The sequence below is a fragment of the Jaculus jaculus genome, chromosome 7 (assembly GCF_020740685.1).
Source record: "Jaculus jaculus isolate mJacJac1 chromosome 7, mJacJac1.mat.Y.cur, whole genome shotgun sequence".
Taxonomy (NCBI): domain Eukaryota; kingdom Metazoa; phylum Chordata; class Mammalia; order Rodentia; family Dipodidae; genus Jaculus; species Jaculus jaculus.
The window spans coordinates 91,329,369-91,356,899 of record NC_059108.1 but is presented as its reverse complement, the minus strand read 5'-3'; the positions used below and the strand labels follow the sequence as shown (position 1 = coordinate 91,356,899).

Sequence of the window (27,531 nt, the reverse complement as noted above, 5' to 3'; positions counted from 1 at the left end):
CACTGTGAGTTTAAGGCCATCCTGAGACTACATAGTGAATTCCAGGTCAGCCTGGGCTAGAGCGAGACCCTACCTCAAAAATAAAAAATTACAAAAAAAATAGAAGCCAGGGGTGGTGGCACACAATTTTTAATCCTAGCACTCAGGAGGAGGCTGAGATAGGAGGATCACTGTGAGTTTCAGTCCAGCCTGAGAAAAAAGAATGCAAGACTGAACTATATCTTCTAGTTTTTTGGGTTTTTTTTTTGAGGTAGGGTCTCGCTCTAGCTCAGGCTGACCTGGAACTCACGCCCAGCTCTTCTAGTTTTTCAAGATAATACAGAATGTTTAAATAAAAGCATGTTTGAGAGCCGGGCATGGCGGCACACGCCTTTAATCCCAGCACTCAGGAGGCAGAGGTAGGAGGATGGCTGTGAGTTCGAGGCCACCCTGGGGCTCCCTAGTGAATACCAGGTCAGCCTGAGCTAGAGTGAGACCCTACCTTGAAAAACAAAAAAAACAAAACAAAACAAAAAAAAAGCATGTTTGAAATATTGACAAATGATTCATTTTTTAAAAATTTTTTTGTTTATTTTATTTATTTGAGAGTGACAGACAGAGAGGCAGAGAGAGAGAGAGAGAGAGAGAGAGAGAGAGAGAATGGATGTACCAGGGCCTCCAGCCACTGCAAACGAACTCCAGATGCATATGCCACCTTGTGCATCTGGTTTACAAGTGTCCTGGGGAATCAAGCCTTTTAACCAGGGTCCTTAGGCTTCACAGGCAAGCACTTAACCACTAAGCCATCTCTCTAGCCCCTGATTCAGAATTTTTTTTCACAGTGCTTGAGAAAATAAACCCAGGGCCTTGTATATGCCAGACTCTAACACTGAGCTGCATTCCTAGCCCAACAGTAATTTTCTTTAACAAAGTGTATAAGCCCACTTTGACCAGGAGCTTGATCTAGTCTCAGCTTCTGCTACTGAAGGGTTTTGTTTTTGTTTTTGTTTTTGTTTTTTTCCAAGGTAGGCTCTTACTCTAGCCCAGGACCTTGTATTCACTATGTAGTCCCAGGTGGGCCTCAGACTCATGATAATGCTGGGATTAAAGGTGTACACTACTACACCCAACGTGATGCTGAAGTTATTTTTTGGTTTTTGGTTTTATTGAGGCAGGGTCTCATTCTAGCCCAAGCTGACCTAGAACTCACTCTGTAGCTCCAGGCTGGCTTCAAACTCATGTAGACCCTCCTACCTCAGTGTCAAGAGTGCTTGGATGGAAAATAATAAAAAAAATAAAAAATAAAACAACACCCACCACCAGATGTTTAGCTACAGGTTTGAAATGTGGTTAGGGAACTAAATACAACTCACAGAATATTTTGCCTCATCTAGATGTTTTGTTTGGTTTTTTTAATTTGAGAGAGAAAGAGAATGAGAGAGGGTGAATGTGTCAGGGCCTCCAGCCACTGCAAACAAAACTCCAGACGCATGTGCCACCCTATGCATCGTGGATCCTGAGGAATCAACTGAGGTCCTTTGGCTTTGCAGGCAAGCGCCTTAACTGCCAAGCCATCTCTCCAGCCCTGGATGGTATTTTTAAAAAAATTTTTATTAGCACTTTCCATGATTACAAAAAAATAATTCCCTCCCCCCCCCCACACACACTTTCTCCTTTGAAGGATGGTATTTTTTTAATCTGAATATTTGCCACCTTTAAAAATTAGGACAAGCTGGGTATGGTGGCACATGCCTTTAATCCCAGCACTCAAGAGGCAGAGGTAGGAAGATCACCATGAATTCAAGGCCTCCCTGGGACCATATAGTGAATTCCAGGTCAGTCTGGACTAGAGCAAGACCCTACCTCAAAAAAAAAAAATTAGAACAAAGTTAAATTCCCTATTATAACATGCAGAGCTATTCTTGATTTGATCCCTAGATATATCTTCAGTCTCACCACATTTAATCAGGCTGAGTTGCTTTTAGTTTTTCAAAATGCCATGTTCTCTCTCACTGCTATCATGTTAAAAATGTTATCTCCTCTACAGAATGCCCACCCTTTCTTTCTTTGGCTAATTCACTTTCCTTTCAGGATTAGTATGATCCTCTGGGCTACTTTGTGAGGCTCCTCTTGCCACCTTCTCTACCTTCCTCTCCCAATCTACTAGGCAGCTCTCCCTGTAGATATCAATAGCATCCTGTGGCTAGTATATCACTGTGTTATAATTACTGTTTTTCTTATCTACATCATTCAACCACTTTAAAGCATCATCTTACAGCATAAATGAAAAGATGAAACTGCTTCCTCAATGATTTTGATAATAGCAGCAGATGAGTTTGCAGAAGGTCTCTTATGTGCCAGATATTACAGCAGCTGGATCCTGCTGTGTACAACATCTTATTTATACAATCTTGTTATATAATACAGGCTGGCCTGGAACTCACTATATAACCCACCTAGCCTCAAACTTACAACACTCAAGCCTCTGTTTCCTGAAGGTGTGCCAACACATCCAGTGATAGGATTTATTATAAATGAGAATATGGGATATGAACACAATTTAGTATTTTAGATTCAGCTTGATTAAATAAAGGGTTGGAAATATAGCTTAGTGATTAAGGTACTTGCCTGTGAAGCCTAACAACTTGGGTTCAATTCCCCAGTACCCACATAAATCCAGATGCACAAAATGGCACTGGAGGCTCTGGTACACCCATTCTCTCTGCCCCCCATTTTTTTGGGGGGTTGTTTCAGGGTAGGGTCTCAATCTAGCCCAGACTGACTTGGAACTCACTGTGTAGTCTCAGGCTGGCCTTGAACTCACAGCACCCCTCCTACCTCTGCTTCCCAAGTGCTGGGATTAAAGGTGTGCATCACCACACCCAGCTTTTCTCAAACCCAACCCCCCCCCATCTATCTTGCAAACAAATAAATAATTTAAGGATATTTAGAGTAAGGGGCACACAAGGCCTCACCCATCCATGAGAAGTTCTAAGTAGTTAATGGCTGCTGAGGGGAAGATATTTTTTTAAGTATTTATTTATTTGCAAGCAGAGAGAAGAGAGAAGAGAGACAGAGAGAATGGGCTCACCAGGACCTCCAGCTGCTGCAAACAAAGTCCAGGTGCATGCGCCACTGTGCATCTGGCTTTACGTGGGCACTGGGGAATCAAACCAAGGTTGCTGGGCTTTGCAGGCAAGTGCCCTAGCCACTGAGCCATTTCTCCATCTCAAGAGAGCCTTTTTTGTTGTTGTTGTTTCTCGAGTAGGGTCTCACACTAGCCCAGGCTGACCTGAAATTCACTATGGAGTCTCAGGGTGGCCTCGAACTCACGGCAATCCTCCTACTTCTGCCTCCAGAGTGCTGGGATTACAGGCGTGCGCCACCACACCCAGCTCCAAGAGAGACATTTTTATTAGTGGTATATCCACTGGTAACTTTCCCATGCTTCTGTAAATAACCTGTCACCCAGGATCCTATAAGTAACCCTAATCTAATTTATTTGCCCAACACCAAAACAAAACAAAACAAAAAAACATAAAAGTAAAAGAGCAGCCAGGAGTAGTGGTGCCTGCCTTTAATCCCAGCACTCAGGAGGCAGAGGTAGGAGGATCGCCATGAGTATGAGGCCACTCTGAGACTACACAGTGAATTCCAGGTCAGCCTGGGCTAGAGTGAGCCCTACCTCAAAAGTGGTGGCAGGCGGGGGGCGGGGGTAGTGCTGAAGAAATGGTTTAGCAGTTACAACACTTGCCTGCAAAGCCAAAGGACCCAGGTTCAATTTCCCAGGACCCATGTAAGCCAGATGCACCAGATGCACAAGTTGATACATGCATCTGGAATTCTTTTGCCGCAGCTGGAGCCCCCGGTGTGCCCATCCCATTCTCTTTCTCGCTATGTGTCCCTCTCTCTCTCTCTCTCTCTCATAAAATCTATATCTTTTTTTTTTTTTTTTTTGGTTTTTCAAGGTAGGGTCTCACTCTGATCCAGGCTGACCTGGGATTAACTCTGTAGTCTCAGAGTGGCCTTGAACTCATGGCGATCCTCCTACCTCTGCCTCCCGAGTGCTGGGATTAAAGGTGTGTGCCACCAAGCCCGGCTTCATAAAATATTTTTAAAATAACATTTAAACTATACACATGCAGGCTGGAGAGATGGCTTGGTGGTTAAGGCGCTCGCCTGAGAAGCCTAAGGACCCAAGTTCAATTCTCCAGGTCCCACATTAGCCAGATACATATCGTGGCATATGCATTTGGAGTTTGTTTGCAGTTACTAGAGGACCTGGCATGCCCATTCTCTCTCTCTCTCTCTCTCTCTCTCTCTCTCTCTCTCTCTCTCTCTCTCAATCTCTCTCTCTCTCTCAAATAAATAAATAAATAAATAAATAAATACTTTTTAAATTTTTTTTTAGGTAGGGTCTCACTCTAGCCCAGGCTGACCTGGAATTCACTAGGTAGTCTCAAACTGTCCTCAAACTCACACTGATCCTCCTACCTCAGCCTCCCCATGCTGGAATTCAAGGCATGTGCCACCACTCCCAGCTAAAAAAATTTTAAACAGAAGAAAAACATTATTCAACTTTTTTAAAGACCTTATCAATGTTCATGCAACACAGTCTTTATGTAAGGAGAATTCTTCTTTTTCTTTTGTAATATATTTTAGCCCAGCATGGTGGCACACGGCTTTAATCCCAGCACTCGGGAGGCAGAGGCAGAAGGATTGCCAACAGTTCAAGGCCACTGTGAGACTACATACTGAATTCTAGGTCAGCCTGGGCTAGAGCAAAACCCTACCTCAAAAAAATATTTTTTTTTAAAATTTATGTATGAGTGAGAGAGAGAGAGAGAGAGAGAAGCAGATAGAGTGAGAATGGGCACACCAGGCCTCTAGCCACTGCAAACAAACTCCAGATGCATGCACCAGCATGTGCATCTGGCTTATGTGGGTTCTGGAGAGTTGAACCTGGGTCCTTAGGCTTTGCAGACAAGTGCCATAACTGCTAAATCATCTGCCCAATGTGTAAAGGTTTCATAAGAAGATAAATATTACATGAGGTTTATATAGAGAAGTCATTTAAACCTGTCTTGAAGCCACACCTATACTTAATAAGATAGGTAAAATTATTGCAAAATATTTAAAAAGGCAACTTACCATTTCCATAAGAATTATGATTGGTGAAAATGCCGCTGCCATGAAACCACAAGCATCGATTTGAAACAAGCATTTCAAAATGTGAAAGTCTGTAGCATTTTCTGTTGATTTACAGGTAAATATATGTCAACATTTGATATGAACTTCAGAATCTCAGTTCTACCTTACTTGATGAATTGGAGACTAAATAACCCCCTCGTACCTTTTTGAGGAATCTGGTTTTGAGAAACCATCCAACTGTCTGTTAAGGCACTTTCCACAGATCCATCACTATCCTCTAGAGCAGGCCCTGCAGAACCTGCTGATGATTTTGATGTTTCATCATCACTTTTAGAAGATGAGGTTTTTAAATTTATTTCTTCATGAATTTTCATTTTAGAGGCCATATCTGCAAGTAAATAAGAAGAAAACTGTCACTTTTAAAATACTTGCTGTAGAGCAGGGAAATGGCTCAGTGAATAAAAACTCTTGCTGCACCAGCAAGAGGAGCAGAGTTCAGCTCCCCAATGCCCACGTGAGTGCCAGGTGAGCGAGACGCTCCACTTGTAGTCTTAGAGCTTAGGGAGCTGAGACAGGACTGGCTGGCTAGACTAGCCTAGGTTGAAGTGAGAGAGTGCCTCCGTGAGTAATGTCTAGAGTAAGAAAGAGCCTTTAACTGCTGAGCAATCTTTCCAGCCCTGTAGAGTAATTCAAGAAGACATCCATCATCAACCCTGGCTTCCACATGCACATACATCCACACGCATGTCCACCCACATGCATGCATACATGAATACACACACACTACACATATATACACATGCAAAAAAAATACTTGCCTTGTTAGGGGTTTCCCTTTTCTTTTCCTGGTGTTCACTCATTAAAACTTGTGGTCATTGTGACATTTATTTGAAAGAGAATTCACTAAAACAAATTATAGCTTGTGCTGGTTCTTATTGATGGTGTAATTAATGCAAGTTTTTATTTGCTATTTCCAAGAAGAGTTAGTGAAATTATCTGAAGATTAGCTTTTTTTCTAACTATCTCCAATATCCATGAAATTTGGCCTGTAGTTTTTACCTAAATCCCTATTTTAAAATTCTGGTTAGACTGTTCAAGAGAGGGAGGTGATATGATGGAGAGTAGATTTGCAAAGGGGAAAGTGCAGGGAGGAGGGAATTATCATGGTTTATTGTCTATAATTGTGGAAGCAGTCAATTAAAAAAAGAAAAAAATCTGTTTAAAATTCTGTGTATGCATGTACAGTAGGCATGTTGTATGCCTGTTCATATATGTATAGCACATATGTGTAGGGGTGCTTGTGCACATGTATGCATGTGGAGACTAGAGGACAACCTCCAGTGTTATCCCCAGGCACACCATCACCTCTTTTTGAAACAGCATCTCTTTGGCCTGAAGCTCACCAATTCAACTAGCCTGGCTAGCCAGTGATTTCCCAGCGATCTGCCTGTCTCTGCCTCCACAGCACTGGGATTACAAGCATGCCCCCCCACCACACCCAGTATTTTTACATGGGTATTGGGATCCCATCCAGATCTTCAAGCTTACAAGGCAAGCACCTTACTGAGTTACCGCCCCAATCCAAAGACTCTTGTAAAAACTAATATTTTAGCGGGGCATGGTGGCACACACCTTTAATCCCAGCACTCAAGAGGCAGAGGTAGGAGGATCACCATGAGTTTGAGGCCACCTGAGAACACATACTTAATTCCAGGTCAGCATGGGCCAGAGTGAGACACTACCTCGAAAAACAGAAGAAAAAAAAAAAATTAGGCTAGCCCTGGTGACACAGGCCTGTAATACTAGCTACTAGGGAAGGTTGAGATAAAAGAATCCCAAGCTTAAGGCCTGCCTGGAGTACAGAGTTCAAATTCAACCTATGGGCCAGGCATGGGAGTGCACACCTTTAAATAATTTTTTTTGTTGTTGTTGTTTTGTTTTTCAAGGTAGGGTTTTGCTCTAGCCCAGGTTGAACTGAAATTCACTCTGTAGTCTCAGGGTGGCCTCAAACTCACAGTAATACTCCTACCTCTGTCTCCCAAGTGCTGGGATTAAAGGCATGCACCATCATGCCCAGCTTTTTTTATATACTTTATTTTTATTTATTTATTTATTTGACAGAGAAAGAGAGAGAGAGAATGGGCACGCCAGGGCCTCCAGCCATTGCAGGTGAACTCCAGACACGTGTACACCCTTGTGCACCTGGCCAACATGGGCCTTGGGGAATCAAACCTGGGTCCTTTGGCTTTGCAGGCAAACACCTTAACCACTAAGCCATCCATTCAGCCCCACGCCCAGCTTTTCTAAACAAATAATTCTTTTTAATGCCTTTCTTGGACTGGAGAGATGGCTTAGTGGTTAAGGTACTTGCCTGAGAAGCCTAAAGACCCATGTTCAACTCTCCAGATCCACGTAAGCCAACATGCACAAAGGTGAGGCAAGTGCAAGGTCATGCAATCCCTCTTAGTGGCACAAGCATCTGTAGTTTAATTGTACTGGCTGAGGCCCTGGTGAGCCAATTCTCTTTCTCTCTCTCTCTCTCTCTGAAATAAAAAATTTAAAAAAAATTTAAATGCCTTTCTTAAATTGGGCATAGTGGCACTCACCTTTAACCCCAGCACTTGGAGGCAGATGTAGAAGAATCACTGTGAGTTCAAGGCTACCCTGAGACTACTAATTGGTGACCCTGAATTCCAGGTCAATCTGGACTACAGTGAAACCCTACCTCCGAAAAACAAAAAACAAAAAAATCAGGCTGGAGAGATGGTTTAGCAGTTGAGTCACTCACCTGCAAAGCCTAAGGACCAAAGTTCAATTCCCCAGTACACATGTAAGCCAGATGCACAAGGTTATGCAAGCATGCATCTGGAGTTCATTTGCAGTAGCTGAAGGCCCTAGCACCTCTCTCTCTCTTCCTCTCTCTCTCAAGTAAATAAATAAAAGTAAAAATTTTTTTTTAATTCAACCTGTGCAACTTAGTGAGACCTTGTCTAAAATGAAAGGTAGGAGGTAAAATGATGGAGAATGGAATTTCAAAGGGGAAAGTGTGGGGGGGAGGGAGGGAATTACCATGGGATATTTTTTTATAATCATGGAAAATGCTAATAAAAATTTAAAAGAAAAAATAAAAATAAATAAAAATGAAAGGTAAAAGTAGGCCATGTATGTAGCTCATTTGCCTAAATCATGCATAGTAGTGTACATGTCTATAATCCCAGTACTCTAGACATAGAGGCAGGAGAATCAAGGTTATCCTCACCTACATAGCAAGTTCAAGACCAACCTGGGCTACATGAGAATTTTTCATACATAAATAAATAGGCATAGTTATGCAATCCTGTAATCCTATCATTTGAAAGTCAGAGGCAGGAAGATAAGGAGTTCATCGTCATCCTTGGCTACATAAAAAGTTATAAATAAATTAACTAGCTACATAAAAATAAAAGGTTAAAATAGGGCTGGAGATATAACTCAGTGGTAGAGTACTTGCCTAGTATGTATGAAGCCTTGGATTTAACTCCAAGTGCCACAAAAAAAGAAGAAGAAAAAAATGTAAATGATCCCAATTGCTTTCCATTTAACTAATATTGCAAAGTTTTATAATACTTGACTTTGTTTATATATGGTATGTATCTTTTCTAAAACTTAAAAGAATTCTGAATGTTTTCACTGAAGTCCCTCAAAACTAGTTATAATTATAAGAATGCCCTATCCTCATTTGCCTATTTGTCAGTTTCTTTTTCGTTTTATTTATTTTCAAGGAGAGAGTAAGTATGGATTCCAAGGGCCTCTTGTTACTGCACATGCATGTGCACCTTTATGCTCCCAGCCCTATGTGGGCACTGGAGAAGTGAACCCAGGCTGTCAGGCTTTGCAATCAAGCACCTTTAACTGCTGAGCTCTCTCTCCAGCCCTTGTCAATTTCTTGTTTAAAAAATTTCCCACTATTATTCTAATGATAAACCAAAATTTCCAAAATGAGGCCTGGGGAAATGGCTTAGTGGTTAAGGCATTTGTCTATGAAGCCTAAGGACCCTGGTTTGATTCCCTAGGACCCATGTAAGCCAGATGCACAAGGGAGTGCACACATCTGGAGTTCGTTTGCAGTGGCTGGAGGCCCTGGCGCACCCATTTTCTCACTGTCTCTCTGCCCCATCCTTTGTATCTCTCTCTCTCAAATAAATAAATAAAATATTAAAAATAAATAAAATACTCTTGGCTGAGGTCAATGGAAATCTTTCTAAAAGAAATTTCCAAAGTGATTTTGAGGATACACTGTAATAATATAATGTGCTGCAACTTATTTTATATATAAATCCTTTGAATCTTCTCTAGTACTAGGCCTGACTTTTGCTATTGTTATCCCTCTTCTTTCCACTTGCTCTCGCCAGCTTTTTCACAAATGCTCCTTAGAATATAACAAGTTTATAACAAGAGCATTTCCTTTACAATTAGCCTTTGACCATCTAGACCTCTAATGTTTTCAGTAATGCACTGTTCCCATTTGGAAAAAGGCAATAATCTAAGTATCTGACTCTCCTGGTTAAGGATGCTGGTCAAGTAGAAAGTTCTCATTAAAGGATTACATGTAGTTCTGAGAAATCAATTGATTCTATTAGTGAGACCTTGTCTAAAAATGAAAGGTATAAGTAGGCCATGTATGTAGCTCATTTGCCTAAATCATGCATAGTAGTGCACATGTCTATAATCCCAGTACTCTAGACATAGAGTATTTCATTCTGAGTTTCTGGCCTCTTCTGAAAGGTTTTCCATTGTTCAAAGGTTCCCATTGTTTGTGTTATTGATCAATATTTGCTGAGTTTGTAATCTGTCCATCATAGGCACATCAGAATGGTGCTGTGGAAGAGCTGTGTGATTTAACCCCACATAACAACCCACAGGGTTTTTTTGTTTGTTTGTTTGTTTGTTTTTGGAGGGGTTGGTTGTTTTTTTTTTGTTTTTTTTTTTTTTTTTTGAGGTAGGGTCTCACTCTGGTCCAGGCTGACCTGACTTGAACTATATTTTATTCTAGGTTCTATAGTTAGGATTTGTTCTGTTTCCTAAGAAACACTCTGATTACTTGGGTTGCTTGAAATACACAAGGAAATAAGGAATTTCAAGTATAAATAAGGTGAAATATTTTTCACTTTCTCTCTCAAACCACTAGTCTGGCAGTTTGTTCAAGGGCAAAACAAGTGCATGAATATCAGAGGACACTTCTGCATCTAGCATCTCCTTTGACTAAAACCTGTGGGTTAAGCCAGGCGTGGTGGCGCACGCCTTTAATCCCAGCACTCGGGAGGCAGAGGTAGGAGGATCGCCGTGAGTTCAAGGCCACCCTGAGACTACATAGTTTCAGGTCAGCCTGGACCAGAGTGAGACCCAACCTCGAAAAACCAAAATAAATAAATAAAAATAAACCAAAAAAAAGAAAGAGAGGCAATTATTGTCTCCAGCACAAAGATAGATCTACAAACAGAAGGAAAAATAAGTACTGAAAAATCCTTAGCACTACTTAAATTTTAAAACCTATTTACAGACTGGAGAGATTGCTTAGTGCACTTGCCTACAAAGCCAAAAGACCCAGGTTTGATTCCCCAGGACCCAGATGCACAAAGTGGCACATGCATCTGGACTTCATTTACAGCAGCTAGAGGCCCTGGCGTGCCCATTCTCTCTCCCTTTTTCTATCTACTTCTCTGTTTCTCAAATAAAGAAATAAAGTTAAAAAAAAATTATTTAAAAAAATTTACATATATTTTGATAACAAAATTTATTGTAAAATACCTAAAGATTTTCATAAAACATCAACAGATACTTTTCCTTAAGATTTTTTTTTATAATATTACAGCATACGTTCCAGAGTGAACCAAAAAAAAATTGATGAAAAAATACTTCTTGTTGACTATGAAGTATTTTAAAAACATGGACTTCTATCCAGGCATGGTGGTGTATGCCTTTAATCCCAGCATTTGGGAGGCAGAGGTAGGAGGATCACCATGAGTTCAAGGCCACCCTGAGACTACATAGTGAATTCCAGGTCAGCCTGGGCCAGAGTGAGACCCTACCTCGAAAAAAAAAAAACCAAAAAAACATGGTCTTCTAGATTTTGTCATATGATTTACACTTGTGAAAATAAATTATCTCAACAAGTAAATCTTAAATCTTTATATACCAACCTGATTGACTGTATCTGTTTGCTGACATCATGGGATCTTCCATATAATCCATGGGATTTTTAACCGAAAGTTTTTCAGTTTCATCATTTTCAGCTATATTATTTTGATCCGGTATCTGTCTGGAAAATTGCAACTCTGTTTCCTCTGGAATGTTCTGGAAGCTCCAAGGGTTATTAAAATTGTAGAAGAACTTTTTCAAGTATGCTGTAGAATCAGAATCATCTCTTTCCTCTACTTCCTTATCTATTATTTCATCTTCTAGTTCCATAATTGTCACCATTTTTGTTTCATGTTCCTTTTCAGGGTCAAATTCGCTTGCTGTAAGATCACCTTCATTTTTTCCATCATCAGATGTGACTTCATCTCCACTGGCATATGCAAAGCCTAGGATACCAAAACCAAAATCAAACCAACCTGGATTGAGAGGAGAGCTGTCATTAATGATTGTGTCTTCTGGTAGTAATGATTGTGTTTCTGGTGGCGCTTCTGTACATGGAACCAGGGCTTCTTCAGCAGGTGGTAAAGCAGTAGGAACATCTGGTAATGGTGGGTTGCTTTCTGTGGACAACAGTTCAAGTCCTGTATCCTCCTCTCTAAAACCTAAGTAATTTGTAAACCCACCACCCAACCAGCCAGAGGTTTGAGGTTTGGAAATGTACTCTGACTCTGAACCTAGTTCCAATGGATCCTCCGGCACTGAACTGAATACTGATATCTCTGAACAAGATTCTGATTTTAGGCCTTGCTTGTGCTCTGTTTGGGGTTCACCATTACTTATTTTCCCTTGGTCATTCTCATCTTCCACAACTAATTTTCTACTTTGAAATGAGCTTTCTTTTAGAGGTTGAGTAACTGGCTCAAACGCCTTCTCTTCAACTTGTTCTCTCCGCAGTCCAAACCATCCTGATACCTCAGGAATTCTCAAGGATGGCAGGACAGCATCCACCTCCTGCGTCCCATCTCCAGTCTCTCCTTCTTCCCTGCCCTTTGACTCACTAGCACCTCTCATCCGGTTAGGAGCCTCTGCTGCTGAAAACTGGTCTTCAAACAAAATACTCTGAGAAGTTGCATCAAATCCAGGTTCTCTCTGAAGATCATTATCATATATATTGTATGTTTGCTCTCCATTTTCTTCATATGGATGCACATCTTTATCATTATTACTGTTTAACTCATTATCTTCACTTCCAAATATGTAGCCTTCTTCAAAAAGGCAAAGAAAGTCAGATTCCTGAAAGAAAAAAAAAAAAGCATGGTTGGCATAAATGTACTAAAGCTCCTTGTTTCTCCTGGAACTACTTTTAAATATTTTATGTATTTATTTTGAGAGGGACATAGAGAGAAAGAGAATGGGCACACCAGGGCCTGTAGTCACTACAAACTCCAGATGCATGTGCCACCTTGTGCATCTGGCTGACGTGGGTTCTGGGGAATCAAACCTGGGTTCTTAGGCTTTGCAGACAAGCACTTTAATTGCTGGGCCATCTCTCCAGCCCTGAACCATTTGTTTTAAAAGCAGAGCCTCACTCAAGCCCAGGCTGACCTGGAACTCCAACAGCCAAAAACGTTGTATAAGGCATGGTGGCGGACACCTTTAATCCCATCACTTGGGAGGCAGAGGTAGGAGGATTGCCATGAGTTTGAGGCCACCCTGAAACTACATAGTGAATTCCAGGTCAACCTGAGCTAGAGTGAGACCCTACCTCGAAAAACCAGAAAAAAATAATAATAATTGTACAAATGTGAGATCTCCAGAGTGTACTGGGAAATCAGCTTTGGTGTAGCAGGACAATGGTTTTAGTAACTATATTTAATACACAGAACATAAAGTGTTGTTCTATGTGGTTTTCACATACTAATTTATTCCTCCCTCACCACCCCATTTTATAGATGATGAAACTTGAACATGAGTACCATGTGCCTAGTAAGTGATTGAGTCCAGCCTTAAGCTCATCCTTCTGGAGAATTCATTCTGTGGTCGACCACTGTTCTCTACTGTCTATCTGTCAATTTTTAAAGAAAGTAAAATCTTTATCATCAATTTTGTCTTGTCTAAATGCATTCATATGTCCAGACTATCCCAAAATTAGTTTTTTGATCAGGTCTTTTATGATCATTGTGTGAGATACACAACCCATGGAAATGTTTACTAAGGAAAGCCATTTTTGCCAAGAACTTTTAAATTAGTGGTTAAAAATGAGTTTACTCAGCCGGGTGTGGTGGTACATGCCTTTAATTCCAACACTCTGCAGGCAGAGGCAGGAGGATCACCATGAGTTCGAGGTCACTCTGAGACTACATAGAGAATTCAAGGTCATCATGGGCTAGAGCAAGACCCTACCTTGAAAAAAAAAGTTTTTACTTACTTTAGTTGATATTTCAACTTCTTCAGATATAAACACCTCTTCAATCTGGACTGCATCTCTGGGGAAAAATCCAAAGTCCTTCCCTTTCTATCAAAATAAAGAACAAAGCTTATCAGGCTTTATTAGCTTATTAGTAATGACTAAGCCTAATTTTGCCCTATGAACTTGGCTCTCACATCAAATCACAAAACAGAATAACAGAATTAGCTATCAACTGCTATCTGAAAGAAAAATGAGTGAGACCACATCCTTCCACATTAACAAAAGGCCCCAGTGAGCTAAACTGTCATGCCACTGTTTCAGACTTCAGAATGGAAACCACACTGCTCACAAGTACAGACTTATTCTCTCTCTTCTTTTCCTCTCCCCAGGTGGACTGCTCATTTATGTTTGTAGACCTGTGATATCAAAAAGCAAAAAATGGTCAGGCATGGTGGTGCATACCTTTAATCCCAGTACTTAGGAGGCAGAGGTAGGAAATCACTGTGAGTTGGAGGCCAGCCTGGGACTATAGAGTGAGTTACAGGTCAAGCTGGGCTAGAGTGAAACCCTACCTCAAAATAAAATTTTAAAAAAGCAAGGGCCAGGCATGGTGGCACATGCCTTGAATCCCAGTGCTCGGGAGGCAAAGGTAGGAGGATTGCCATGAGTTCAAGGCCACCCTGAGACTACATAGTGAATTCCAGGTCAGCCTGGGCCAGAGTGAGACCCTACCTCGCTAAAAAAACCAAAAAATAAAAAAAGCAAGGAAAGGGGGCAGCAGCCAAGGTAAACAGAGCTATGACATAAGTAGCAGTTTCAAAATGTCACCCTCAGATAGGAGATTTCAACTAACAGCCACCTATGTATTTATGAAGATCGTTAAAGGTCTGCATGTACTCTGTTGAGAATTTGGTTCCATTTGGCTCCTCTAGGGCTAACTTGATAATAGAGATTCTCTTAACCCAGTTCAAACACATGCAAGAGGCCCCTTGCTCAACCACTCTTAGCCCTTCTGACTCATGGGAAAGCTTAAAGAACCTGTTTCCATTCTGATCTAGGACCAGTATGGTGCTCCTAGCTCTCCAGTGTTACAACTGTTTAGAAACTAACAACCTGTAGGTTGGGTTGGCAGTATGGTTCCTTAAACAGTTATGTGCACAAACCAAACATGTAATGCACCAAACTAAGAGTGCCTGAGACTTCCTCTTGGCCTCACCCACTAAATCCTGTTTTATGTGGTATTAATCATGCTTAATAAGCAGGAAAGGCATGCACTATATCCTTGTTATACTTGCATTGGATTACTCCAATGAACTGAAGACACAGAATGGTGCTCTGAACTCATCATAAGCATCCTAATCTCAGAAGGTGTAGAGCAGAAGCAATTCTGGCCAATGATAAAGGTTTAGTCATGCTGGGTATGGCAGCTCAGGTCGATAGTCCCAGCACTCTGGAAGCAAGGTAGGAGTATTACTGTGAGTTCAGGGTAAGCCTGGGATACAGTAAGACTCTGACTCAAACAAACAAACAAACAAAAACGTTAGTCATACATTCCCTGATGGGAAAAGCTGGATTTCACCTTCACGCTGGTGCTATGGTACACACCAGTCATCCCAGAACTTAGGAGGCTGAGGCAGGAGAATAAAGGCTTTCAAGGTCACCTTTAACTACATAGGCCAGCCTGGGCTTCCCAAGACCTTGTTGCAAAAAAAGGGGGGGGGGCAAAAAAATAAGGGGCTGGAGAGATGGCTTAATAGTTAAGGCATTTGCCTGCAAAGCCAAAGGACCTCAGTTCAATTCCCCCAGGGCCTACATAAAGCAGATGTACAAGGGGCACATGTGTCTGGAGTTCATTCACAGTGGCTGGAGGTCCTGGCACACACATTCTCTCTCTCTCTTCTCCCCCCCTCTCTCAAATAAAGTTTAAAAGAAAATAAAAGAAAAATAATATATGTATATATCTGATTGGTCATGTTGATTCAGAGTAAAATCACTTATATCTTGTGGTCATAAAAAATAATATAATTCAGAGATTGTCTCAATGTTTATGCAATGTACCTACTGGATTGGAACTTGTTATCCTTCTGCCTCAATTTTCTAAGTGTTGAGATTACAGGTTCAAGAACTTGTCTTTGACAATTGCAAATCAAATGACAGAAAAATTGAGGGGCTAACATCTTAATTTGTGAACTTAAAGTTCCTCAGTTTAATAAGTGTAGGTTTCATGTCAGTTTAAAATCGACCCAAGCTACCTAAATTGAAAAACCTTGAGCACAGCAATAATAGAATCTTTGGAGGTTTGGACATATTAGCAGAAGAACTTCCAAACCTCACACATCTAAACATAAGTGGAAATACACTGAAAGATATCAGCACCTTGGAACCTTTGAAACATTAATGAAGAGACAAAGAAGGCATCAATTCAAACTTCCTTGCACACCTTTTTTAAGAGACCTGGGCCATGTAAGCCATCTCCAAAGCCCTTCTAAATTCTAGGAAGAAAAAGTTGGATTGTTTGATAAACCTGGATCTATTTAACTGTGAGGTCATTAACCTAAATGATAATCAAAAGAGTGTTTTCATGCTCCTGCCCCAGCTGACCTACCTGATGGCTATGACCAAGAGGACCAGGAAGTCCCTGATTCAGATGCAGAATTGGATGGTGTGGATGAAGAGGAGGAGGATGAAGAAGAAGATGAAGATGATGATGAAGACAAAGATGTAGCAGGAGAAGATGATGAAGATGGAATCAGTGATGAGGAAGAAGAATTTGGACATGATGGAGAAATTGATGAAGATGAAGATGAGGATGAGGATGCAGAAGAGGAAGCGAGTGGGAAAGGTGAAAAAAGAGAGAAACAGGTCTGGAGAGATGGCTTAGCGGTTAAGCGCTTGCCTGTGAAGCCTAAGGACCCCGGTTTGAGGCTCGGTTCCCCAGGTCCCACGTTAGCCAGATGCACAAGGGGGCGCACGCGTCTGGAGTTCGTTTGCAGAGGCTGGAAGCCCTGGCGTGCCCATTCTCTCTCTCCCCCTCTACCTGTCTTTCTCTCTGTGTCTGTCGCTCTCAAATAAATAAATTAATTAATTTAAAAAAAAGAGAGAGAAACAGATGATAAAGGAGATGATTAAGACCCAAATGAACACCAGAAACAGAACTGTTCAGTATTGGTTGGACTGCTCATATATTTGGTAGCTGTTTTTTAAAATGGTAGTTGTTATAGAAACCCCAGGACAGCCACCCACCCAAAGAGCCAAAGCATAGTTCTTGTGACATTCCACCTTCCTCCATTTAGTCCCTCTTGGTAATCCACACCAAACTCAGGGACTTCACCCCAACAAAATGGTAAGTGTTGTTAGGTTTTTGTGTAAGACTCTTGCTGTACCATGGATAGCTGTGATTGGTGAGTCAACCATCTGTGGCTACCAGTTACACTGGGATTGTAACAACAATTTTACTTTCTGTACAACAAAAACCTTTGTAAATAAAATCTTAACATTAAAAAAGAATAATATAATACAGCTGGGTGTGGTGGTTGTGCACACCTTTAATCCTAGCACTCAGGAGAAAGAGATAGGAGGATTGTGTGAGGTCAAGGCCACCCTGAAAATACAGAGTAAATTCTAAGGTCAGTTTGGGCTAGAGTGAGACCCTACCTCAAGGAACAACAATAACAAAAGAATAATATAATACAAATCAAACTCAAAAATCATTTCTACTGAAAAATTAAGCATAGTTTTCCTATGTATATATAATTCAGAGAGATGATTCAAGCTTGTGGGAATTTCAGTGCACCTTTGGGACACATAAAATGTTCTCCCAGTTGTAATTTTGTTTTCCGTGTAAAATTCATATTCCTTGTTTTCCTAGACTACCAACTTTTATGGTTCTTTTATTTATTCATTCATTTATTTATTTATTTTGTCAAGATAGGGTCTCACTCTAGCCCAGACTGATCTAGCACTCACTCAGTAGTTCTAGACTGGCCTCAAACTCACAATGATCCTCCTACCTCTGCTGGGATTAAAGGCATGTACCACCATTCTCTGCTGTGGTTATCTTTTTAATAGCAACTCAAGCCTCTCTGTACAGACAGACATGCCTTTAAATCTGATCAACTAAAAACTTCCCACTCTCTCATAATCATGATCATTAGCTATATGAAGACAGGCTGTGGTTGCCCAGTTATCTTATAACCTACATCAGCATCCCTAAAATCTCCCAAGTAAATATGAGCTCTAAGCTTTATGTACTATGTTAAAAAAAAAATTAAAGTAATTTCAAGGCACTCCCTTACTTCTCTATCTTAAGTAAATTGTCTTCCAAAAGTCTCTCTCATTCTTTGTTTGGTTTTTGTTTTGTTTTGTTTTGTTTTTAAGAGGTAGGGTCTTATGCTAGCCCAGACTGACCTCGACTACATAGCCTCAGCCTCAGGGTAGCCTCAAAACTCCTGAGTGCTGGGATTATAAGCATGTGCCACTGACCCAAAAGTCTTTTTCATACAAATTTTGGAACCATTAGCAAATATGATCTTTTTTTGTTTGTTTATATATGGTAAGGTTTTTAACAATTGAACTTGCTAGTTAAGTGTTCCTTTGAAGAAATAATATTCTTGTGCAGGTTGGTAATTTATTCTGCATTCAGTTCCCACAACTAGATACTTACACTTCCTGCCCACAAATCTTCTCTCTTTCCTGCAAGCTTTACATAAACAGATATCTCTTCTCCCTCAGTGAAGTTGAGGTATCGGCAGTCAGGTCCTGTGTAATCTCTCATGGCCACAACTCTGCTGATTAAAGCTATGTAGACATGTAAAGAATAGTGCACATACTTTAAATCAAAATGTCATTTCTCCTCCTGTTTGTTTATTTGTTTACTTACTTATTTATTGATAGGGTTTTGCTATGTAGCCCAGACTTGCTTCAAACTCAAAAGCTTCCTGCCTCATTCTCTCTCAGATGATGAAATCACAGTCATTACCATTCCGGCACCCCTATTCCTGGCTCCACCTCCCATTTTACTTTCCTCTAATCCATCCTTTCAATTCTGAAACAGCTGTGTGTGGTAGCTCATACCTGTAACAACCAGCACTCTGGAGGCAGAGACAAGGAGAATTATAAGAAGTTCAAGGCCAGCCTGAACTACATAGTGATGTCAGGCCAGCTTGGGCTATAAAACCTTTCCTCAAAATAAAATTGAGTGGGCCTGGAGAGATGGCTTAGCAGTTAAGCACTTGCCTGTGAAGCCTAAGGATCCCGGTTCGAGGCTCAACTCCCCAGGACCCACGTTAGTCAGATGCACAAGGGGGTACATGCGTCTGGAGTTTGTTTGCAGTGGCTGGAGGCCCTGGCATGCCCATTCTCTCTCTCTCTCTCTCTCTCTCTCTCTCTCTCTCTCTCTCTCTCTCTGCCTCTTTCTCTCTGTCTGCTGCTCTCAAATAAATAAATAAATATTTAAAAAATAAAATAAAATAAAATTGAGTGATTAGTTAGTTAAGTTTTAAATGTCATTCCCTTAAGTACTCAGGGCTACAATCAAGCTTACATCCATTATTACTAGAATATGTCACTCTCTGGTGCATAAGGAAAGGAAGTTTACACTCTGGAAACTATTAATAATAAGCATGTCCATTTTTATACCAAATCCTCAAAACAAAACTATAAGGTAAATAACCCCATTTCAGACTAACAAATGAACCTTTAGCTAAGGTTGAAACAGTTGATCATACAACCTGGATATTTTTCACTGCAATATCACCTTCCTGATTCCAAGCTTCTATTTCTGCTCTTCCCTCACCCAGAACAGCTTCCATCTCTCTTCATATTAAGTTCATATCCTGCTTCCTCTAGCAGTGATCCCTAACCACTCCAGCATACTTTGGGGGGGCCCTTGTTTGAACCTCAGTACACCTTTGGACATCTATGTTGAATCAATATTTACTATTTTATCTCCAGCTTCCTTGTCATCACTAAGTAAAGTGATTATTCCTGGAGGGTAAGAACCTTATCTTACATTTCATTTTATTCTTTTAAAAATGCATAATAACCATCTATGCACCCCAAAGACTCAGAACTTAGTAGGTTATCAACGACTACAGGTGAATGATAGCCACAGATGCTACACTCAACATATAAAGTCATATATACCAAATAGCTATCATACTAACATGTAAAAATTTTAAATTTTTTTTAATTTTTATTAACATTTTCCATGATTATAAAATATATCCCATGGTAATTCCCTCCCTCCCCACCCCCACACTTTCCCATTTGAAATTCCATTCTCCATCATATTACCTCCCCATTACAATCATTGTAATTACATATATACAATATCAACCTATTAAGTATCCTCCTCCTTTCCTTTCTCCACCCTTTATGTCTCCTTTTCAACTTACTGGCCTCTGCTAGTAAGTATTTTCATTCTCACGCAGAAGCCCAGTCATCTGTAGCTAGGATCCACATATGAGAGAGAACATGTGGCGCATGGCTTTCTGGGCCTGGGTTACCTGACTTAGTATAATACTTTCCAGGTCCATCCATTTTTCTGCAAATTTCATAACTTCATTTTTCTTTACCGCTGAGTAGAACTCCATTGTATAAATGTACCACATCTTCATTATCCACTCATCTGTTGAGGAACATCTAGGCTGGTTCCATTTCCCAGCTATTATAAATTGAGCAGCAATAAACATGGTTGAGCATGTACTTCTAAGGAAATGAGATGAGTCCTTTGGATATATGCCTAGGAGTGCTATAGCTGGGTCATATGGTAGATCAATCTCTAGCTGTTTTAGGAACCTCCACACTGTTTTCCACAATGGCTGGACCAGATTGCATTCCCACCAGCAGTGCAGAAGGGTTCCTTTTTTTCCACATCCCTGCCAACATTTATGATCATTTGTTTTCATGATGGTGGCCAATCTGACAGGAGTGAGATGGAATCTCAATGTAGTTTTAATCTGCATTTCCCTGATGACTAGTGACATAGAACATTTTTTTAGATGCTTATATGCCATTCGTATTTCTTCCTTTGAGAACTCTCTATTTAGCTCCATAGCCCATTTTTTGATTGGCTTGTTTGATTCCTTATTATTTAACTTTTTGAGTTCTTTGTATATCCTAGATATTAATCCTCTATCAGATATATAGCTGGCGAAGATTTTTTCCCATTCTGTAGGTTGCCTCTTTGCTTTTTTCACTGTGTCCTTTGCGGTGCAAAATCTTTGTAATTTCATGAGGTCCCAGTGGTTAATCTGTGGTTTTATTGCCTGAGCAATTGGGGTTGTTTTCAGAAAGTCTTTGCCAAGACCAATATGTTGAAGGGTTTCCCCTACTTTTTCCTCTAGCAGTTTCAAAGTTTCCAGTCTGATGTTAAGGTCTTTAATCCATTTGGACTTAATTCTTGTGCATGGTGAGAGAGAAGAATCTATTTTCATCCTTCTGCAGATATATATCCAGTTTTCAAAACACCATTTGCTGAAGAGGCTGTCTCTTCTCCAATGAGTACTTTTGGCATTTTTATACAATGTCAGGTGGCTATAGCTACTTGGGCTTACATCTGGGTCCTCTATTCTATTCCACTGATCTACATGTCTGTTTTTGTGCCAGTACCATGCTGTTTTTCGTTACTATGGCTCTGTAGTATAGGTTAAAATCAGGTATGGTGATACCACCAGCCTCTTTTTTGTTGCTCAGTATTATTTTAGATATTCGAGGTTTTTTGTGATTCCAGATGAATTTTTGGATTGTTTTTTCTATTTTCATGAAGAAAGCCTTTGGAATTTTGATAGGGATTGCATTAAATGTGTAGATTGCTTTAGGTAAGATTGCCATTTTCATGATATTGATTCTTCCAATCCAGGAACAAGGGATGTTTCTCCACTTTCTAGTGTCTTCTGCAATTTCTCGCTTGAGTGTTTTAAAGTTCTCATTGTATAGATTCTTTACTTCCTTGGTTAGGTTTATTCCAAGGTATTTTATTTTTTTTGATGCAATTGTGAATGGGAGTGATTCTCTGATTTCATCCTCTGTGTGTTTGTTGTTAGCATATATGAAGGCTACTGATTTCTGTGTATTTATTTTGTATCCTGCTACATTGCTGTAGGTTTTGATCAGCTCTAACAGCTTGCTAGTAGAGTCTTTAGGGTCCTTTATGTATAGAATCATGTCATCTGCAAATAATGATAACTTGATTTCTTCCTTTCCAATTTGTATCCCTTTTATGTGTGTCTCTTGCCTTATTGCTATGGCTAAGACTTCCAAAACTATATTAAATAGAAGTGGGGACAGTGGACACCCTTGTCTTGTTCCTGATTTTAGTGGAAAAGCTTCCAGTTTTTCCCCATTTAGTAATATGTTGGCTGTAGGCTTGTCATAAATAGCCTTTATTATATTGAGATATGTTCCTTCTATTCCCAGTCTCTGTAGGACTTTTATCATGAAGGGATGTTGGATTTTGTCAAATGCTTTCTCTGCATCTAATGAGATGATCATGTGATTTTTGTCCTTCAACCCGTTTATGTAATGTATTACATTTATAGATTTGCGTATGTTGAACCATCCCTGCATCTCTGGGATAAAGCCTACTTGGTCAGGGTGAATGATCTTTTTGATATACTCTTGTATTCTGTTTGCCAATATTTTGTTGAGAATTTAAGACACTTTGAATATGTCCTGTAATGAGATTTGAAGCAGCATATAAATTACTATAAATTGGCTGGAGAGATTGCTTAGTGGTTAAGGCACTTGCCTACAAAGCCAAAGGACCCAGGTTCGATTCTTCAGGACCGACATAAACCAGATGCACAAAGTGGCGCATGAGTCTGGAGTTTGTTTGCAGTGGCTGGAGGCTCTGGCATGCCCATTCTCTCCCTCTCTCTCTTCATCTGCCTCTCTTTCTCTCACAAATAAATAAATAAATAAATAAATAAATAAATAAATAATAAAGTATTATAAATTGAATGTTTATGTTCTGTCAAGCCCTAACAACAGTAAAATGTGGTTACAAAGTAAAACAGGAAAGGATTATTATTAGTAAACTTCTCTATATATTAAATTACATCTCCAAATGGTTAAAAACAAGTTTAATTATAAAAACATCACTTAAACATTATTTATGTCTAAGCTAACCATATTTTTCATTTTTATTTACATTTTGCAAAATTAGAAATAGTTCCGATGCTGGAAAGACAGAATGTATTTACAGTAGCTCAAAGATGAGAATAGAATTAACTTCTACCATACAGTTAATAGCAAAAAAGTAAAGTCAAAGGCTGGATGGCTTTGCCATTAAGGTGCATGCCTGTGAAGCTCAAGGACCCAGGTTTGGTTCCTCAGTACCCACATAAGCCAGATGCACAAGGTGACGCAAACATCTGGAATTCGTTTGCAGTGGCTAAAGGACCTGGCACGCCCATTCTCTCTCTTTCTCTCTCTCTCTCTCAAATAAATAAATAAAATACTTTTAAAAATCCTTAAACAGTTGAATGGAAATTAATATCTTTTCATCAAAAATCAAGAAAGTTTAATAATCAATGGCATAAAATTACATATCCTAACATTGATTTTAGCATTTCTGCATAATAAATGAATGCATAACTGATTAATATATGATAAAGTTTGGACAGAATCAATCATGATGGTTTGAAATAAAAACATTTTTGGGAAAATTCATGAGAATCAGAAAGTTCTAAGTATGAAATAGAAACTAAAAAGTAGAAGCCTCATAAAAATTATCAAACTGCCTGATATATTTTTATATAATTCTATACTTTAAAAAATAGTAAAAGGGCAGAATATTTTGTAGTGGAGGCATGAACTACTATCATTACAACTCCTGATATGTTTCTATATCAGTCTGATATTTGCCTTTTTATATTTACACTAAATACTATCTCAAAATACCTTCTTTCTATAATTTCCAACACGAAATTATACTTTATAGTTAAAGTATTTCCAATGAAATGAATGTTCATTTTTATCACAATGTGATTTTCAACTTAAGAGGAGAAGAAAGAAAAGAAAAAGCAAACTTACTTTCACATTCCAAGTCACCGCATTTCTTAAGGTGTGCCAGTAGCTGTGTGCTCTCCAGACACTGAGCCAGGGAAATAATCAAAAGAAAGATTCTGTGACCACTAAGCTCCGCCATGCTCAAACCTGCCACCAGGAATTCCAAATAAAGGTTAAAATATTTGTTTATGTCATAGACATGCCAGCCACAACAGGAGATAGTCTCTTCTATAAATATAAGAGAAAAAGGTTGTTTTTTTTTTTTTTAATCCCTTCATAGGTGCATTTTTCTATTGGTGTGTAGGCTTAACTTGAGGAACAAACACTCAATTCTCAATCTGCACTGTCAGGTATCCAGATAGCAGAGGATTTAATCATTAACAGGGATTGTTAGTTGGACTAATGTCTCTTAAAGTAGCCCAATGTAAAACTGGTTCACTTAAAGGTACCTTGTATTCAACCAGACAATTGTTCAACAGCCTCCAGAAAAGGCAGTTTATCTCTGTCACAGTTTCCAGGCAGTCAAGTACAAGCCAAGTGTTTGCTGCAGGTAAATTCTAGCATCAAAGAAAATGCAGTTGTACATAAAAACAACAATAACTTTAGCCAGGCATGGTAATGCATGACTTTAATCCCAGTACTCTGGAAGTAAGGCAAAGGATTCCTGTGAGTTTGAGGCTAGCCTGGAACTACAGAGGGAGTTCCAGGTCAGCCTGGGCTAGAGTGAGACCCTACCTCAAAAAAAAAAAAAAAAAAAAAAAAAAGCAAGCACAACTTTGAAATATGATGGCAATGATCAGAAAACTTATTCCACTTAAAAATTTTAAGTCAAAAAGTCTTCAGTGTTACTATAAAGTTAAAACCATTTTGAGTTAAAAATGATAATTACTTGCCAGGTGTGGTGGCCCACACCTTTAATCCCAGCATTTGGGAGGCAAAGGTAGGAGGATTACCATGAGTTTGAGGCCACCCTGAGACTACATAGTGAATTCCAGGTCAGCCTGAGCTAGAGTGAAACCCTACCTTGAAAAAACAAATGATAATTACAACATAATACCTATTTACTGCACTCCACAGCCTATCTTTTTTAAATATTTTGTTTTTATTTATTTACAGAGAGAGAGAAAGAAAGAGGAAGACAGAGAATGGGCACACCAAGGCCTCTAGCCACTGCAAAGGAACTCCAGACAGATGTGCCACCTTGTGTATCTGGCTTACCTGGGTCCTTAGGCTTCGCAAGCAAGTGCCTTAACTGCTAAGCCATATCTCCAGCTCCCACATCCTATCTTAAATACATAGGTATACAATGAGATATATCACCTTCATGCCAACACTGGGGCTGGGAACATTAACATCTCCATATGTGCATATGAGGAATCAGAGCCACATAGAGTCCTACAGTGAATGAAGAAGAAATTTAAACCTAAACCCTATTGAGGAAGAATGAGTCAGGATTGGACCCAAAAGAGGGAATGGAAAAGATGTAAAATGGCCCTGCCTGCTCCAGCAGAACTGGAATTCAGCATCTAATCCAATGTCATCCAATCAGCCTTCTCTCACCTCCTACTCAGGTGTGCTGATCTCTTTCTGATCCAGCCCCCTGAGCCCAGACCAATCAGTTCTCTCTGAGACTTCCCTGCATCTGAGAATAGGGCCCACCTCAGTAAGATTATACATAGATACTTACCAGGGGGCCAGGCCTCTTCTTGGCTTTTCTGAACTTCTAGGACCCTGCTCTGGTCTGGCCCCCTCACCTCTGTATTACTGGGCTGAGATGGGGGGGGGGCGAGGCCTACTCCCACGTGGGTTACCTACCCCCTCTTTCCTTCCACATGGCAGAAATACTCTACTTTCCTTCACTTTTCCTCTTTAAATCCAATTTAACTTAAAGCACTTAAAATCCCTTTACACATTTTTTTCCTAGGTCCAAGCTCAACTCCCAAATGGACTCTCAGACCATGTGGGGGCATCCATACCCCTTTCCTTGGCCCATGGACACTCCCTCAATCCTTTACTTTCTTGAATAAATGGGACAGTTTATAAACTATCCTTGTCAGCTAGTTTATTCCCATTCTTTGTTAAAAGAGATATAAATTTAGGGTTTAGACTTTAAGGACTTTTCCTGAAGCCCAAAGTCCCCATTGCACTGTGATACTACATACTCAGTAATCACAGTTTTACCAACAGGTAACAAATAATCTGCTAGGGAAAATCATCTACTCAGTCCATAACAACGGTACTCCAGAAACAGCAAGCAGAGTATTGGTCCATGTTTAAAATCAGCTGTGGTCTTTAAAACCAGCATAGGCTGAAGTGGGAGGGTTGCCATGAGATCAAGACCAGCCTGAGTTACAGTGTTCCAGGTCAGCCTGGTCTAGAATGAGACCCTGTCACCAAATAGAATTGCATGCATAAAAAAAAAGTTACATGCATAATTTTGTAAACAGGGGGAATGAGAGCAAGAGAGAACTGAAAAGCTCCCCCATGTGGGGGAGACATGTTGGTGTTCTTTATAGCTTGCTGTATGCTATGGCTTTCCTTTTCTAAAATGGTTGAGCACATACAATCTTCATTTCTATTTATTTATTTTTGGGTTTTTTTGTTTATTTTTATTTATTTATTTAAGAGCGACAGAGGGAGACAGAGAGAGAGGGAGAGAGAATGGGTGCGCCAAGGCTTCCAGCCACTGCAAACGAACTCCAGACACATGTGCTCCCTTGTGCATCTGGCTAACATGGGTCCTGGGGAACCAAGCCTGGAACCGGGGTCCTGAGGCTTCACAGGCGAGCGCTTAACCACTAAGCCATCTCTCCAGCCCTATTTTTGGGTTTTTGAATGGAGTCTTTCTCTAGCCCATGCTGACTTGGAATTCACTATGTAGTCTCAGGGTGGCCTTAAACTCACAGTGATCCTCTTCCTCTGCCTCCTGAATGCTGGCTGTAAAGGCATGCGCCACCACAACTGGCTTTAATTTTTTTATTTTTTATTTATTTACAAGCAAAGAGAAAGAAGAAAGACAGAGAAAGAATGGATGGTGCTAGGGCCTCTAGCTTCTGCAAGCCAATTCCAGATGTATGCACCACTTTGTGCATCTGGCTTTATGTGGGTACTGAGAATCAAACCCAGGTTGCTAGGCTTTTGTAGACAACTGCCCCACCACTGAGAAATCTCTATGGCCCTTTTCTTTTGTTGTTTTATTTTGTTTTTGTTTCTAACATGTTTATTTATTTATTTGCAAGCAGAGAGAGAGAGAAGAGGAGAATGGGTACACCAAGGCTTCCAGCTGCTGCAAACAAACTCCAAAGGCATGTGCCACTGTGTATCTGGCTTACATGGGTCCTGGGGAATTGTACCTAGGCCCTTAGTCTTCACAGGCAAGTGCCTTAAAAGCTAAGTTATATCTCCAGGCCTTTTTTTTTTTAAATTAATTTATTTGATAGAGAGAAAGAGGGAGAGAGAGAAAAAGAAAATGGGCACACCATGGCTTCTAGCCACTACAAATGAACTCCAGACACATGCACCACCTTGTGCATCTGGCTAACATGGGTCCTGGGGATTCAAACCTGGGTCCTTTGGCTTTGCAGGCAAATGCCTTAACCACTAAGCCATCCCTCCAGCCCCTGTTTTTATTTAATATTTCATTTTAATTTATTTATTTGATAGAGGGAAATAGGCAGGGTGAGAAAGAGAGAAAAAAAAAAATGGGTGTGCCAGGGCTTCCAGCCACTGGAAATGAACTCCAGATACATGGGCCACCTTGTTCATCTGGTTTACATGGGAACTGGGAATCAAACCAAGGTTCTTTGGTTTTGCAGGCAGGCACCTTAACTGCTAAGCTATCTCTCCAGCCCCTGTTTTTGTTT

The 27,531-nt window shown here is 40.1% G+C and overlaps 1 protein-coding gene and 1 pseudogene across 6 annotated transcripts in view; one reads left to right on the top strand and one right to left on the bottom strand.

The window, feature by feature from the left end:
- Mia2 (MIA SH3 domain ER export factor 2) overlaps positions 1-23,907 on the bottom strand; it is a 124,542-nt gene extending 100,635 nt beyond the window's left edge. For 3 of the 6 annotated variants that reach the window (XM_045154256.1, XM_045154260.1, XM_045154261.1), the window contains exons 1-6: positions 23,693-23,905; positions 18,321-18,454; positions 13,676-13,762; positions 11,310-12,540; positions 5,333-5,518; positions 5,131-5,231 (exon numbers count right to left, since the gene is read on the bottom strand). In XM_045154256.1, the coding sequence (XP_045010191.1) occupies positions 5,131-5,231; positions 5,333-5,518; positions 11,310-12,540; positions 13,676-13,762; positions 18,321-18,454; positions 23,693-23,807 (1,854 nt within the window). In that variant the 5' untranslated portion in view covers positions 23,808-23,905. Of the gene's footprint in view, positions 1-5,130; positions 5,232-5,332; positions 5,519-11,309; positions 12,541-13,675; positions 13,763-18,320; positions 18,455-23,692 lie in introns of all 6 variants that reach the window. The other 3 variants (XM_045154262.1, XM_045154259.1, XM_045154258.1) reach the window with 3 other exon arrangements.
- Positions 15,216-16,786, top strand: LOC105943614 (annotated as a pseudogene).
- Positions 23,908-27,531: the final 3,624 nt, after the last annotated feature.